At 51.5% G+C, this 13,994-nt stretch overlaps 1 protein-coding gene across 3 annotated transcripts in view; it reads left to right on the top strand.

Annotated features, from left to right (window-relative positions):
- The window catches only part of TDRD5 (tudor domain containing 5), a 1,858,625-nt gene extending 1,845,021 nt beyond the window's left edge, over positions 1-13,604 (top strand). For all 3 annotated transcript variants that reach the window (XM_078643707.1, XM_078643699.1, XM_078643690.1), the window contains one exon: positions 13,047-13,604. In XM_078643707.1, the coding sequence (XP_078499833.1) occupies positions 13,047-13,387 (341 nt within the window). In that variant the 3' untranslated portion in view covers positions 13,388-13,604. The remainder of the gene's footprint in view (positions 1-13,046) is intronic.
- The last annotated feature ends 390 nt before the right edge of the window (positions 13,605-13,994 follow it).

Raw genomic sequence — 13,994 nt, 5'->3', positions numbered from 1 at the left:
CTGCTTCTCTGAGCACAACCACTGCAAAATAAGAGATTACTTCCATTGGTGGATCAGGTAGAGTCCAGCTTGACTTTTGGGGCTTTCTCCCCATTGACATTTTGTGGACCAAAGTAAAGGCCTTCATCTGTGTAGTGAGGTGTCAGTAAGTTCTCTTATCTCCTTGTCATTGTCGGCGTCATGGGGAGCAGTTTGCCTCAAGCATCCGGTTGGCCCTGATAGCCCTCCTACCAACCATCAGAGCTATGCTGGTGCAAGGATGATACTTGGGCCCCAATGGTTAAGGTAATGATATACCTTGAAGAAGCAGGTCTTCAGGTTCTTCCTGAATTGCCGGAGTGTTGGAGCATTCTAAATATTTCTAGGTTTAGATTGGCACAAATGCAGTCAGGCTTAATTTAGAGGGAATGTGTAAAGTATTTTTGCAGCACACAAACAGTAATAAAGTGAAAACACAATACAAGAAAAATCCCACATCAATTTAGAAAAATAAATCCAATCGTATCTATGGAGAAATGTAATTTTAAAGGTTTTAGGTAAAAATAGTGCTCAAATGCACAAAGTGCCAACTGTGGTTATTTGGTTGTGCTGGACCACAACAAAGTCACAAGTTCAGGCCGACCGCAATGGAGTGTGGGTCGAATACAGGGACCAGGTTAGGCCCACTAAGAATTTTACCTAATGTCCTTGATATAGGGCACTGTGCAGCACAGTAGCAGATCCGAGGAGCGATACAGGGCCCTCGGTTTAGGTGAGCGATGTGGCCTCCGTGGTTGAGTTGTGTCCGTTCCCATGAGGCGCTGTGAGGCGAGGTCCGCGCCAAGTTGTGTCGCACTGCATCGGTTCTGATGAGGAGTTGCGAGGGCTACTTCAGGTCTGATGGGGACCACAACTGGTCTAGCAGAGCACCTTTTTCCCCCACTTCTTAAGGTCTGGGCCTGGGGAGGCAGTACTTCGGGGTTAGGACTCATAGCAGGCAGAGTCCAGGTGCAAGGTGGAGTTTGTTGTGTCCCTGTCGCTCAGAACAGGGGGCCAACAATCTAGCCCTTGGAGTCACTCAGATGGTCCTGGGTTCAATGTACAGGTGCAGTCCTTCTGCCTCAGGCACCAGAGCAGTCCTTCTTGAAGGCAGAGCAACTAAGCACTCCTCCTTGCAGCACAGCAACACAGCAGTCTTTCACATGTCCAGAAGTGATCAGAAGAGTGGGTTTTAGGGTCCTATTTTTATACATGGTCCATCCTTTAAAGAAGGAGACGTTTCTAAAGGTTGCCCTTTCAAAAGTGTTTGGAAATTCCTGCCTCCCTACCCTGGGTCCCAAATCTGTCTGCAGGCACAAAAGGCTAGTGTGAAGTTATTTGTGTGAAGGCAGGGCACAGGCTATTGTTTTGCAAGTGGGGCTAAGCCCCGCCATCCTGACCAAGATGGCCCATCCAGTACATCTGATCCCCCTATTGTGTGGCTGTCTGGGAGGAATATACAAAAACCAACTACACCCAGTCATGTGACCCAGGAACAGGCTGCAGGCACCAAATAGTTAGGACAGGAAACTTTCTAAAAGTGTTACAGCAAACAAATGATGGACGGAATGCTGACAATGCAAGCATTCTCCCCATGGGAACAGTGCAGACCGAACTGCCAGTCCAGGTCCTCCCTGGACTGGAAACAAGCGTCATGGGACCCGTTTCAGGGTATGTCACCCTTCTTCAGCCAGGCTAGTTTGAATCCAGTGGCACAGTGAGCAAGGGACCCACGTCTGGGCATACCCATCCCACTTAGGGCGAAACGTGTACAGCAAACAACTGATGGACGGAATACTGACAATGCAAACATTCTCCACCAGTCAAAAGACCTGGGTTAAATCCATTGTTCTTTTTCCCACTACGCCACCCCAGTTTGAAACCAGCCATATGCCTCCGGAAGGGGGCTGGACCAAGGTCTGGAGGCATCAGTCTGCTGACCACAGCTCTTGAGCTTTGCCAAATAGAACAATATAATTCTTTGCACTATTGATTTTTCAGTATGTCAAGATAAGGGCGAAAGGAAATGAGGAATTGGAGTTGATCTGTGTATGACACGATTTCCACACTGTATGCTCTCACAATCGAAGCTTGACTTTTGTGGCTTTCTCCCCATTTACATTTTGTACACCAAAGTAAAGCCTTTCTCTGTGTAGTGAGGGGTCAGTAAGTTCTCTATCTCCTTGTCATTGTCAGTGTCATGGGGAGCATTTTGCCTCAAGCAATCCGGTTGGCCCTGATAGCCCTCCTACCAACCATCAGAGCGATGCTGGTGCAGGTGCTCTCAGACAACTCGACAGCTATGTCCTACTGCAACAAGCAAGGCAGAAGTGGGACCATGGATCCTGTTCCAGGACTCTTTGAACCTTCAAAGGATGCTGGCTGCACTTGAGGGGGTCCCTGAACAACAGAGTTGACGAGCTGAGCAGACATCAGCTGGCAGACCACAAAAGATGTATCCTTCCTATGGTGGCACAAAGCGTCTTTTAATGGAGGGTGTCAAACGACTGCGCACTGCAGGTCACTCTAGGAAATTCACTGGAAGATGTATTCTACTTGCAATGGGAGACATGTCTCCTGTATGTAATCTGGCTATTGACTTTCCTACTTGGATATCTGAAAGAGACACGTTCGTGATAGATTCCTTTCCTTAGAATATCCCCAGGCGTCAGACTGGATCCGGAAAATTTTGCGTAGCAATACCCCTGCGCGCCGGCAGGCGTCGTGCGCGGCTCCGCGTCCGTCGTCGGCGCCGTAATGACGTCGTCGGAGTACTTAGATGCCGCCCTCGCGCGCTGACGTCAGTTCTTCTTTTTTCCGCGCCAGCTAGCGCAGATCCGGACAAGCGCTTCCCCTTAGTCACTTTTTGACTAAACTTTTTGATCTTTTTGATCATCTCTTTCTCGAGTCTCTGGACTCCTACGGTGCCGGTAGGGATGCCCGGTTTCAAACCTTGCTCCAGGTGCGACCGACTGATGTCAGTTACCGACCCCATCGCCGGTGCCTTCAGTGTCTAGGCCTCTACCACGACGACCGCACCTGCCCCGACTGCCAGGCCCTGACGTCGAAGGCTAGGCGGGAGCGGTCCCGCAAGCGACTGGAGCTCCGGTAGTCGACCCCACGCCGTTCCAGGTCACGGTCCCACAGGAGGTCGAAGGACCGGTCGCGGGGTCGGAGTCCTCGTAGCTCCGGGAGTCGGCATCGGTCGTCGGGATCTTCCTCGGGTAAGAGGCATGAGCGACGTCATCGTTCCTCCGACCCACCCCGACGCTCGCACGACGCGGCCGGGGGTTCGGGTGACACCACCCACGCGGCTCCGGAGTCGCAGGCACCGCATCCTGCCCCACACCTGCAGGTCCCTGGGCACGATGCAACGCCGGAGGAGGTTGAGCGGTACCTCATGGCCATGAGGTCCCTCCCTCCTCAGCCGGGTTCCGTGGCGCCTTCGGGCCCAACGGTCCCGGCTGGAGGGCATGGCGGGTCGGGTGCTTCGGCCCCGGCGCTGCCGGCGATTTCAGTCCCGGCGCCGCAGGCCCTCACTGGATCCGGGTCGTCGCCAGTCAACCTCACGACCTCACCGACGCCGGCCCCTAGGGTGTCACCCCAATCCTCCCCTCGATTTGGTTCCGGCGCCGGAGCGGCGCCTCTGGGCGACGCTATCGAGGTAGTTTGGAGATTTCTATTTCCACGAACCGGCCCCATCCGTTGACCCTGAATTTCAGGAGATGGGTGATGAGGGTGATTGGGAGGGGTCTGTGGACCCTCTGGCACAGGAGTGCCTCAGGTAAGAGGCATGAGCGGTCGGAGCGACGTCATCGTTCCTCCGACCCACCCTGACGCTCGCACGACGCGACCGGGGGTTCGGGTGACTCCACCCACGCGGCTCCGACGGAGTCGCAGGCGCCGCATCCTGCCCCACACCTGCAGGTCCCTAGGCACGATGCAACGCCGGAGGAGGTCGAGCGGTACCTCATGGCCATGAGGTCCCTCTCCCCTCAGCCGGGTTCCGTGGCGCCTTCGGGCCCAACGGTCCCGGCTGGAGGGCCTGGCGAGTCGAGTGCTTCGGCTCCGCCGGCGATTTCGGTCCCGGCGCCGCAGGCCCTCACTGGATCCGGTTCCGGATCCGGGTCGTCGCCGGTCGACCTCACGACCTCAGGGTGTCACCCCAATCCTCCCCTCGATTCGGTTCCGGCGCCGCTGGGCGCCGCTATCAACGTCGTTTGGAGATTTCTATTTCCACGAGCCTGCCCCATCCGTTGACCCTGAATTTCAGGAGATGGGTGATGAGGGTTATTGGGAGGGGTCTGTGGACCCTCTGGCACAGGAGTGCTGGACAAATGAGCTTGGGGAGGCCAGTGGTATTGACACTTCGCCAGACACTGGATTTGTCTACCCTCCCACCGTGGCTACGGAGGAGGGGGCTGCCTACAGTGTAGTGTTGACGCAGGCAGCCAAGGCCTTGGGCCTGACGCTCCCCGTCGCGGCCGTGAGGACTAACCTCCTCACTGAGGTCCTTAAACCGCAGGCATGCTCCACTGAGCCTCTGCTGCTGTTTAATGAGGCCCTGTGTGACGTTCTTGTGGGCACTTGGTCCAAGCCCACCACAGGTCAGCCTGTGGTTAGAAACGTAGCCAGACGCTACCGCCCGGCCCCAGGCGACCCTTGCTTTTTGTCCACCCATCCCACCCCCGAGAGCCTGGTCATCCAGGCCTCCACTTCCCAGACCGCATTCCCGACGGCTCCACCCGATCGGGAATCCAAGAGGTACGAGCCCCTGAGTTTGGGACTGCGGTCTGTCAATACCGCATGCCTCTTGGGCCGCTACACCCACACCCTGTGGGGCACGGTCGCGGACAAGCTGCCACAATGCCCGGAGGAGGCCCGGCCAAAACTCACCCAAGCCCTTGCGGAGGGTCGAGATGCAGCGCGCTACTCCATCCGGTGTGGGCTGGATACCACGGACTCACTGGGCAGAGCGATGGCTACGACGGTGGCAGTTCGACGCCACGTCTGGTTGAGGTCCGCCAACTTTTCGGCCGATGTCCAGGCTACCCTTCTGGACATGCCGTTTGATGGCTGTCGCCTGTTTGGCGACAAGGCAGACCATGCGCTTGAGCGTTTTAAGGACTCCAGGGCTACGGCCAAGTCGTTGGGCCTCTCGGCTCCACGCCAGCAAATGGGTGCCTTTCGCTCCTTTCGTGGCCAATAAAGGGGCGCCCCCACACGTGCTGCCAGCCACGCACCGCAGACTAATACACAGAGCGGTGGCGGCCGTGGAAACCGCCGTGCCGGCGGTCGGGGACAACGGCGAGGCCCTGCAGCTCCTGCCTCAAAACCCTCCTAGTCGGTGCTTTCAGGCCAATGTGACGCCAGTGGGAGGCAGGGTCCGCCATCACCTCTCCCACTGGCGCACTGTCACGTCGGACAGGTGGGTGCTGCAAATCGTCCGAAGGGGCTACTCCCTCCCCTTCGAAGCGACCCCTCCAGCCATGCCACCGCAGTGCCACCACATATCGGGGGATCACTTGCGGCTTCTGCAAGAGGAAGTATCGGCCCTCTTGGCCAAGGGGGCCATCGAGCGCGTTCCTGGGCCGGAAGTAGGGTGTGGTTGTTACTCCCACTACTTTCTGGTACCCAAGAAGGGCAAAGGGGGCCTACGCCCTATCTTGGACCTACGGAACGTCAACGGCTTCCTCCGAAAAGAGAAGTTCAAGATGCTGACATTGGCTCAGGTCATAGCTGCCCTAGACCCTGGAGACTGGATGGTAGCGTTGGACTTGCAGGACGCTTATTTTCACATCCCCGTCCTGCCGGCCCACTGACGTTACCTGCGGTTCACGGTAGGCCACGAGCACTTTCAGTTTACCGTTCTCCCCTTCGGCCTTACCAGCGCCCCACAGGTGTGCACGAAAGTGATGGCGGTGGTCGCAGCTCATCTGCGCAGGTTAGGGGTTTTAGTCTTCCCCTACCTCGACGACTGGTTGTTGAAGGCGGGCTCGCCCCAGACAGTCGTCAGCCACCTCCAGACTACGGCCGACCTCCTGCACCTGCTGGGGTTATCCATCAGTGTGCCGAAGTCACACCTGTGTCCCTCTCAGAAGCTCCTCTTCATCGGAGCGGTTCTAGACACGGCACAGTTTCGGGTTTATCCTCCCGAACAGTGGGTTCGGGATATTCAGGCTCTGATTCCGATCTTTCAGCCGTTATCACGAGTCTCGGTCAGGTTGACGCTGCGGCTTCTGGGGCTGATGGCCTCCTACATCCTTCTGGTGCATCACGCCCGGTGGCGGATGTGGGCTCTGCAGTGGGACCTGAAGTTTCAGTGGGCCCAGCATCAGGGTAACTTGTCCGACCATGTCTTGATCTCAGAGAGCACTGCAAGACAGTTGCAGTGGTGGCTCACGGACCGCGATTGGGTCAGCGGCAGATCCCTCTCCCTACCCCAACCGGAGCACGTAGTTGTGAAGGACGCGTCCCTCCAGGGCTGGGGGGGGGCCACATGGGAGAGGCGGAGATCAGAGGTCTCTGGTCTCCGGCGGAGTCCCAGCTCCACATCAACCTTTTGGAGCTGCGGGCAATCCGGCTTGCACTGAAGGCATTCCTCCCCTCTGTCCGAGGGAGTGTAGTGCAGGTGTTCACGGACAACACCACCGCCATGTGGTATTGCAACAAGCAGGGCGGGGTGGGGTCGTGGACCCAACGCCAGGATGCTCTGCGCCTCTGGCAGTGGCTGGAACATCAGGGCGTGACCCTGGTGGTTCAACACCTGGCAGGTTCTCTGAACGCCAGGGCGGACGAACTCAGCCGTCGGTGCATGATAGATCACGAATGGCATCTGAACACAGATGTGGCGCAAGGCCTCTTTCAGCAGTGGGGAGAGCCTTGGTTAGATCTATTCGCCACAGAAGAGAACGCGCAATGTCATCAGTTCTGCGCGTTGGAATGTCCAAGGCGGCACTCGCTCGGAGATGCTTTTCTTCGCGAGTGGAGCTGTGGTCTGTTGTACGCCTTTCCGCCTATATCACTTCTGCCCAGAGTGCTGAAGAAGATCAGGCGCGACCGAAGATGCTTTTCTTCGCGAGTGGAGCTGCGGTCTGTTGTACGCCTTTCCGCCTATACCACTTCTGCCCAGAGTGCTGAAGAAGATCAGGCGCGACCGGGCCCAAGTTATGCTTGTGGCTCCGGACTGGGCACGAAGATACTGGTATCCCGAGCTACTCAGCATGTCAGTCGATCCCCCGATTCGTCTGCCTCTTCAGGAGGACCTTCTGTCGCAGCAGCAGGGGACGGTCCTCAACCCGAACCTGTCCAGTCTCCACCTCCATCCTCGGAGATTGAGCGGCGACAGTTGAGGCCATTTGACTTTACCTAAAGTTTGTAATGTGATTCTGGCAGCCAGGCGTCCCTCCACAAAGTCGGTATACGCCTGCAGGTGAAACAGATTTGTGGCATGGTGCACAGCAAAGGCTGTGGATCCACTCTCTGCCCCCCTTTCTGAGGTTCTCCTCTTCCTTCTTTCTCTTGCCCAGCAGGGCTCTTCTCTGTGCACTATCAATGGCTACCTTTCTGCGCTTTCCGCCTTCTTGAGGCTACCTGATCAGCCTTCTTTGTTCAACTCCCCAATTGTTAACAGATTCTTGAAGGGCATCACTCATATGTTTCCCCCTGTTCCTTTCGTGATGCCCCAGTGGGACTTGAATCTGGTTTTGACTTACCTGATGTGCGCTCCCTTTGAGCCGCTTCATACTGTCCTCTTCGCCTTCTTACTCTGAAGACTGCTTTCCTGGTTGCCATCACCTCTGCCAGGAGAGTGAGTGAGCTCCAGGCTCTTTCCTCTAAACCTCCTTTCCTTTCTGTCCATCCGGACAAGGTTGTGTTGCGGACGGGACCCTCTTTCCTGCCCAAGGTTGTCACGGCCTTCCACATCAGGCAGTCCATCACCTTGCCCACCTTCTTTCCGCCTCCGCATCCCTCTAAAGAGGATGAGCGGCTCCACCGTCAGGACCCTAATCGTGCGCTGTCATTCTATCTAGATCGCACACACCAGTTCCGGGTGGATGACCAACTCTTTGTTGGTTATGTGGGCGCAAAGAAGGGGCGGGCGGTGCACAAACAGACCATCTCTTGGTGGGTCATGTTGTGCATCAAGGCATGCTACTCATTCGCTAAAAAGAAGCCTTCACTTGGGCCACAACGGCTACTACTGCCCTGTGCCGGGGAGTCCCCTTGCAGGACATTTGTCAGGCAGCTACGTAGGCCTCGCTGCATACGTTTGCAAGACACTACTGCCTGGACAGCCAAGTCAGGAGGGATGACTTCTTTGGCTGTTCCGTCCTCCAGGACTTTCTGGTGTGACCATTGGTTCGCAGACCCACCACCGGGGTTGGTATTGCTGGGGTATCTATTCTAAGGTAAGGAATCTAATACTAACCTGTTTATTTCAGATGCACAAGTTACTTACCTTTGGTAACGATATATCTGTAAGAAACAGTAGTTAGTATTAGATTCCTTACTGCTCCACCCATCCTCCCCGTTCTGCGAACCGATATCTAGGGTTAAGGTCATCCCCTTTCAGGGCCCTAGTTTCATGGCACCAGTGTTGGTTTTTATCATGGCTCTGCGTTTCTAGCACGGAAAAGCTGTGTATAAGAACTGACGTCAGCGCGCGGAGGCGGCGTCTAAGTACTCCGACGACGTCATCACGACGACGGACGCGGAACCGCGGACGACGCCTACCGACATACATGGGTACTGCTACGCAAAAATTTCCGGATCCAGTCTGACGCCTGGGGATATTCTAAGGTAAGGAATCTAATACTAACTACTGTTTCTTACAGATAGATCGTTACCGAAGGTAAGTAACTTTTGCTTTAAGACTAGAGATATTCCAGGTGGTCATTTGATACCCATTACACGTATTAACCTTATAGGCTTCTTCGGGTACTTCATGGCCCCCCAAGTCACTAGTAAGAATTGGCTCTACTAGAACATGGTCTAAATCACTGTAGGTGGTTGGTTTCCGTAAATCATTAGTAAATGGCACCCCACCCTGCTCTATCATACGTTGGTTGGTCTTGTCAGGTAGGTTACCATTAAACTTAGTTCCCATTTTGAGGTCTTCTGATGTGTGTCTTTCCTGTACTGTCTTCCTAAACTCAATGGACCCCTCACATCAATCATTAATGTCAAGGTTTCTCAGGGCCTGATATCTGTTGGCAACTGGAATAGCAAAATTTGGTAGGGTAAGAAACGGGGAGAGAGTTAACAATGGTCCATTTCTAAACCGGCTACCATTTCCATGCTTCGCCATTAGATGTCTATAAAAATACCCTAGAGGCAGAAGAGTGGTATTAAATTCCCGGGGTGAGGGTGGTGGTGCATTTATAAGTGTATTATTTGCCCAGCATGGAGACCGAAAGTTGATGATAATGCAATCCCCTGTAAAACATTTTTTAAGGGGCCCGATCCAACCCACTCTACGTGTTTTCAGAATCTGACTTACCCCTTCCATTGGATAGCCGCAATTATTGGTCAACCAGAACACTACTTTGTTCATAGGTGAACCATGGTCTTTTACCTGACCAGGTTGTAGTCTGGGTACATTGGCCAATATTGCGACATGGGGACTACATTCAGGGCGTAGATTTATCAACGTGGCAGTTTTTCTATCCTCATAGGCTATAGCTTTTAAACGATCCGGCTTTACGGGATCAGGTCTAGTAGAATTACCCGGCTCGGTCTCTACGCTTACCTTCTGGGTTAGAGTAGGTTTATAGCTATTATTTAAAGATTTACCTGAATTGGCATCTTTTTCCTTATTTACCAATTGTGTAATATTATTCCCTTCCTTAGCGGTATTGTTGTATTCGCTATCCAAAATAGTAATCTGGTTGGTGGGGCCTACAACTGCAACTTTCTGTAGAGTACTAATCACCTCATTTTGAAATTTATCATTGATGTTGGCCAATGTTCCACTAATCTTATGGATTTCTCGCACCAAAGTGTCTAACTTATCGTAAAGCGGCCTTAAAAGCTCTATCACCTTCACAGAGATATCCGCTAGAGTTAGGCCCTTCTGTGGGAGGTCTAGTTTAGCAGATGGACCTGGTTTCCCTGTGTGAGTACTTTTTTAAATCTTTTTGTTTTAGGATTAGGATTGGTGTTCTCTTGTTCTATGCAATTCTTTCTGCATCCCCTAGTCCTTTTCTGAGGCGGGCGGCTCCCAAAGGTAGTCAAAGTAGGTGTCGAAGATAATAGGGTATAATCTCCCTTAATGCCTTCCGCTCTATTGTCGTCGGGGGCTGTCTCCTCGACTAGCAATGGGTGATTAGTCGATTTATCAAATAGGATCTCGCTTGAAGGGCTTATAAAGGCCCTAAGCTCGGCCCCCTGATCTCCCCCCATATGACTAGAACCCATAGACAGACGTCTCTCAGTACGGTCTATTTCTTCTGAGAGAACATTTACTGCTTTAACCAAATATGTATCGATCGTAGTACAGGATTTATCAATATACGGTTTGGCAGGCCTCCTCCTTGCCATGTTACAAGTAGTTAAAGCTCCAGTAATGGGGCCTTACTACTATCAATAAAATGCAATATGGGTTGGCCTTGGTTAAAGTGATGCATGCCTCACTGCTGACAATAAAGTGCAATGTATGGGTTGACCTTAATTTAAGTGACGCGTGCCTCACTGCTGACAATAAAGTGCAATGTATAGGTTGACCTTGATTAAAGTGGCACGTGCCTCTCTGCTGACGGTAAAGTGCAATATAGGTTAGCTTTGTTTAAAGTGACACGTGCTATACAGTACAGACTTGACTAAGGCAGGTTTAGTATCTAAGCGGCCCAATAAAGACAAAAAGCAGGGTGGATCAAATGAGATAGTAGGAGCTGGGCAGTACAATTATATCAGATATTTTCGTGGTCCTGCGTTAACAAACACGTTATATAAAAAGGAGTAAACAATTAAAAACAATTAAAAAATAATATATGAAAGTTAGCATAAAAGGATAGTCAATCCAAGGGTATTAGCAGCATAAATGTTTTTTAAAGTGCAAGTTTCGAGTAGGAATAGTAATCACCAGGGTCTGGAATGGGTCAAGTGAAGTGTTCAGAGCCTCAAACTACTCACAAGTCACGGCACAAATTAGACTGGCTCAATGCCTTTCCCCTGGTCCCAAGATCTGTTCCAGTCCTGGTTGTTAGAGAGGGGGCCCTGCCCTGCCTCTTCCTGGCAATGACGGGCTAGGACGGGCCCGGGCTTCGTCCGAGCACGCCCGCACGCGATGCGGGAGTGCCTCGCTGCCTAAGGGGGCCTCCGGCGCCTTCTAGTGACGTCCTCTCTGCACGTCCCCGCAAAGACTGCTGGTTCCTGTAGGCTGCACCCGCCTGGCCGTTCCCCTCACGGCTGTGCGGTGCAGCCCAGCAAAGCGGATAGCCCCCAGGAAAAGCAGGTGAGGTCTGGGCGGGATGGCAGGGTTTGTTTGGAAGCCGTTTCCCTCACGGCGGAAGAGCCAAGTTCTGGTGCATCCCACAATGCGGGAGTGCCTCGCTGCCTAAGAGGGCCTCAGGCGCCCTCTGGTGACGTCCTCTCTGCACGTCCCCGCAAAGCCTGCTGGTTCGTGTAGGCTGCACCTGCCTGGTCGTTCCCCGCGGTGCGGTGCAGCCCAGCAATGCGGATAGCCCCCAGGAAAAGCAGGTGAGGTCTGGGCGGGATGGCAGGGTATGTTTGGAAGTTGTTTCCCTCATTGCGGAAGAACCAAGTTCCGGTGCGTTGAACAGATTTAGGAACTGGGACAGGCTTCGAATATTGGCCCTGCAAGACAGTACCATATCTACTACCATAAAATCCCTTGAGGAACTGTATGAGGAATTCGGTCTCAGACATTCAAAGTTTTATCACTACCTGCCATTAAGAGACACCCTAACACAATTTCTGATAAATAATAATAAAATTCCTAAAATGTAGTCACTTTCTCATAAATATAAATGAAATTCCTAAATTCAGCGCAATGGACACCAAAGCTAGTATGTCTCAGTTGCTATCTAGGGGATGGGCCTCCCTTATCCTATTCACCCCTGACACCATGGACAAACTAAGGCACGCTTGTCACTTATCGCAGATGCAACGTAATCAAGACCCATCTCTGATGTCATACTTAAGAGGGTGACTTTCTTCACATTATATGGACATTGTAAATTATATACCTCATTTGGACAGCAATGGCCAACACTCTACAGTCAGTCCTAGGACACACTATCGATTTGAATTCCAAAATCGCTTTGCTAAATATAGTAGTCTTATGCTGAGTAAACATTCATAAGACTTGGACTGCTGCTGGGTAAGTGCAACATTGCAGAAAACTGGAGCACTAATGCCTCCAACATTTCGAAGTGGAAATCTAGTCTAGATACTTGTGTTCTTGAACAGCCTGTCCACAAATCCAGAAGATGCCCAAAAACACGCCAGAAAATATGGGCAACATGGTCACAATATAGAGACAGAGTTAATGGGACAACTGATGCTGGAGACCTTGCCACCGAGCCGTGATCAGAATTGTATACATGCTTGAAAGTAATATGAGTAAACAGGAATTAATAGATGTGAAGAGTTATCTTTAAATTGTTGTTTGGAATATCATACATACTGTCCTGTTCATAGACATTTGAATATGTAAGAACTTTGCTATATCATGTTTTGTTAGAAATAATCAAAACTGCCATTAAAAAGAATTACATAAAAAAATACATACCATCAAGTTGAAATTTGCCAGATGAGTCTGGATACGATTAGGGCTTAGAGGCTATTTTGCTGACCCAAAGATAGCATCAAGTTTTATTATCAGTTGCTACAGCTCTATTATCACAGGTAGGTAAACTATGGATGAGATTGTCCCTTTTTCATTACCTATAATTATTTATTTGATATTACTTTAACTAAAAGTGCATTGAAATTGAGGATGAAAAAGAAGAAATTGTAATACTTGGTGGTAACGTTTTCACTATCATTTGCATTTCCATTTGCAGAAGGGCCAACACACAGGATCGAGACTCCAGCACCTGCAAATGTGGAGCTTGCTCAAACAACAGAAGCACCTGCATCCCTAACAGAGGTGCCATCCATCGTTCAGACTTTGGCCATCTTCAGCAGCCATGAAAAATACCATCGAGATGGTGATGCCAAGCGTTCTCCACCAGTACTGGCATCTGATTTGCCAGTGTCCCATAGGATTCATATCCCCCGCATCACTACAACCGCCCTTGGAGCAGCAGCCAGAATGGCTACAGCTGGGGCCATGCTCCACTGGTTTCCTGGTGTAGGTGGAATTGTGAAAGACCTATATCAAGGTAGACAGAGCGAAGAATGAAAGCAGTGTAATTTTCTCCACAGGGTGACTAGTGAGGATCTCCAGGGGGTGGTGGTAGGAAGGTTCAAAGCTTTTTTGTTACAATTTTTATTGATTTCAGCAGGGTCCTTTTTATGTATATATGCATGCTTTAAATAGTTTATCAGGTTGAGGTTGCTTGTGTCACATGTAAGGTGGAAATCATTAGAAAATAAACACTTAATTTGTTGAAAAGATAGTGCTATACGTGTGTGGCTTTGACGCTTGATTGGACTGCTGCATCTAATAAAACGTTGCTGCTATGAATGGAATGCCAAGGGGGGAAATCAATTTATAGGATAGTAAATGTATAAGCAGTCAGGAAACACCACAAAAGGGTAAGGCTGTGATAAAGCTCTTTCAAAAAATGTTTGTCTGGTGGAAAGTGCACCACTGGACTCCAGGTTAGCCTACCCTGCTCATTTTTCCTGTGTCAACCTGAGGTGGTTGTGTTGGAGTTTCATCTGTAGGGCACAACTGGTGAAGGCAATAAAATATAATAGCCTCACTCACCTCAAAGTACTGTTCTCGGTGTCTCTTACACATGGTCCTAAGGTAGGTCTTTGGAACATTGTTTACTTCAATCCAC

This window comes from Lissotriton helveticus, chromosome 1_1 (genome assembly GCF_964261635.1).
Source record: "Lissotriton helveticus chromosome 1_1, aLisHel1.1, whole genome shotgun sequence".
NCBI classification, from domain to species: domain Eukaryota; kingdom Metazoa; phylum Chordata; class Amphibia; order Caudata; family Salamandridae; genus Lissotriton; species Lissotriton helveticus.
This window is presented reverse-complemented; position numbering and strand designations above follow the sequence as displayed.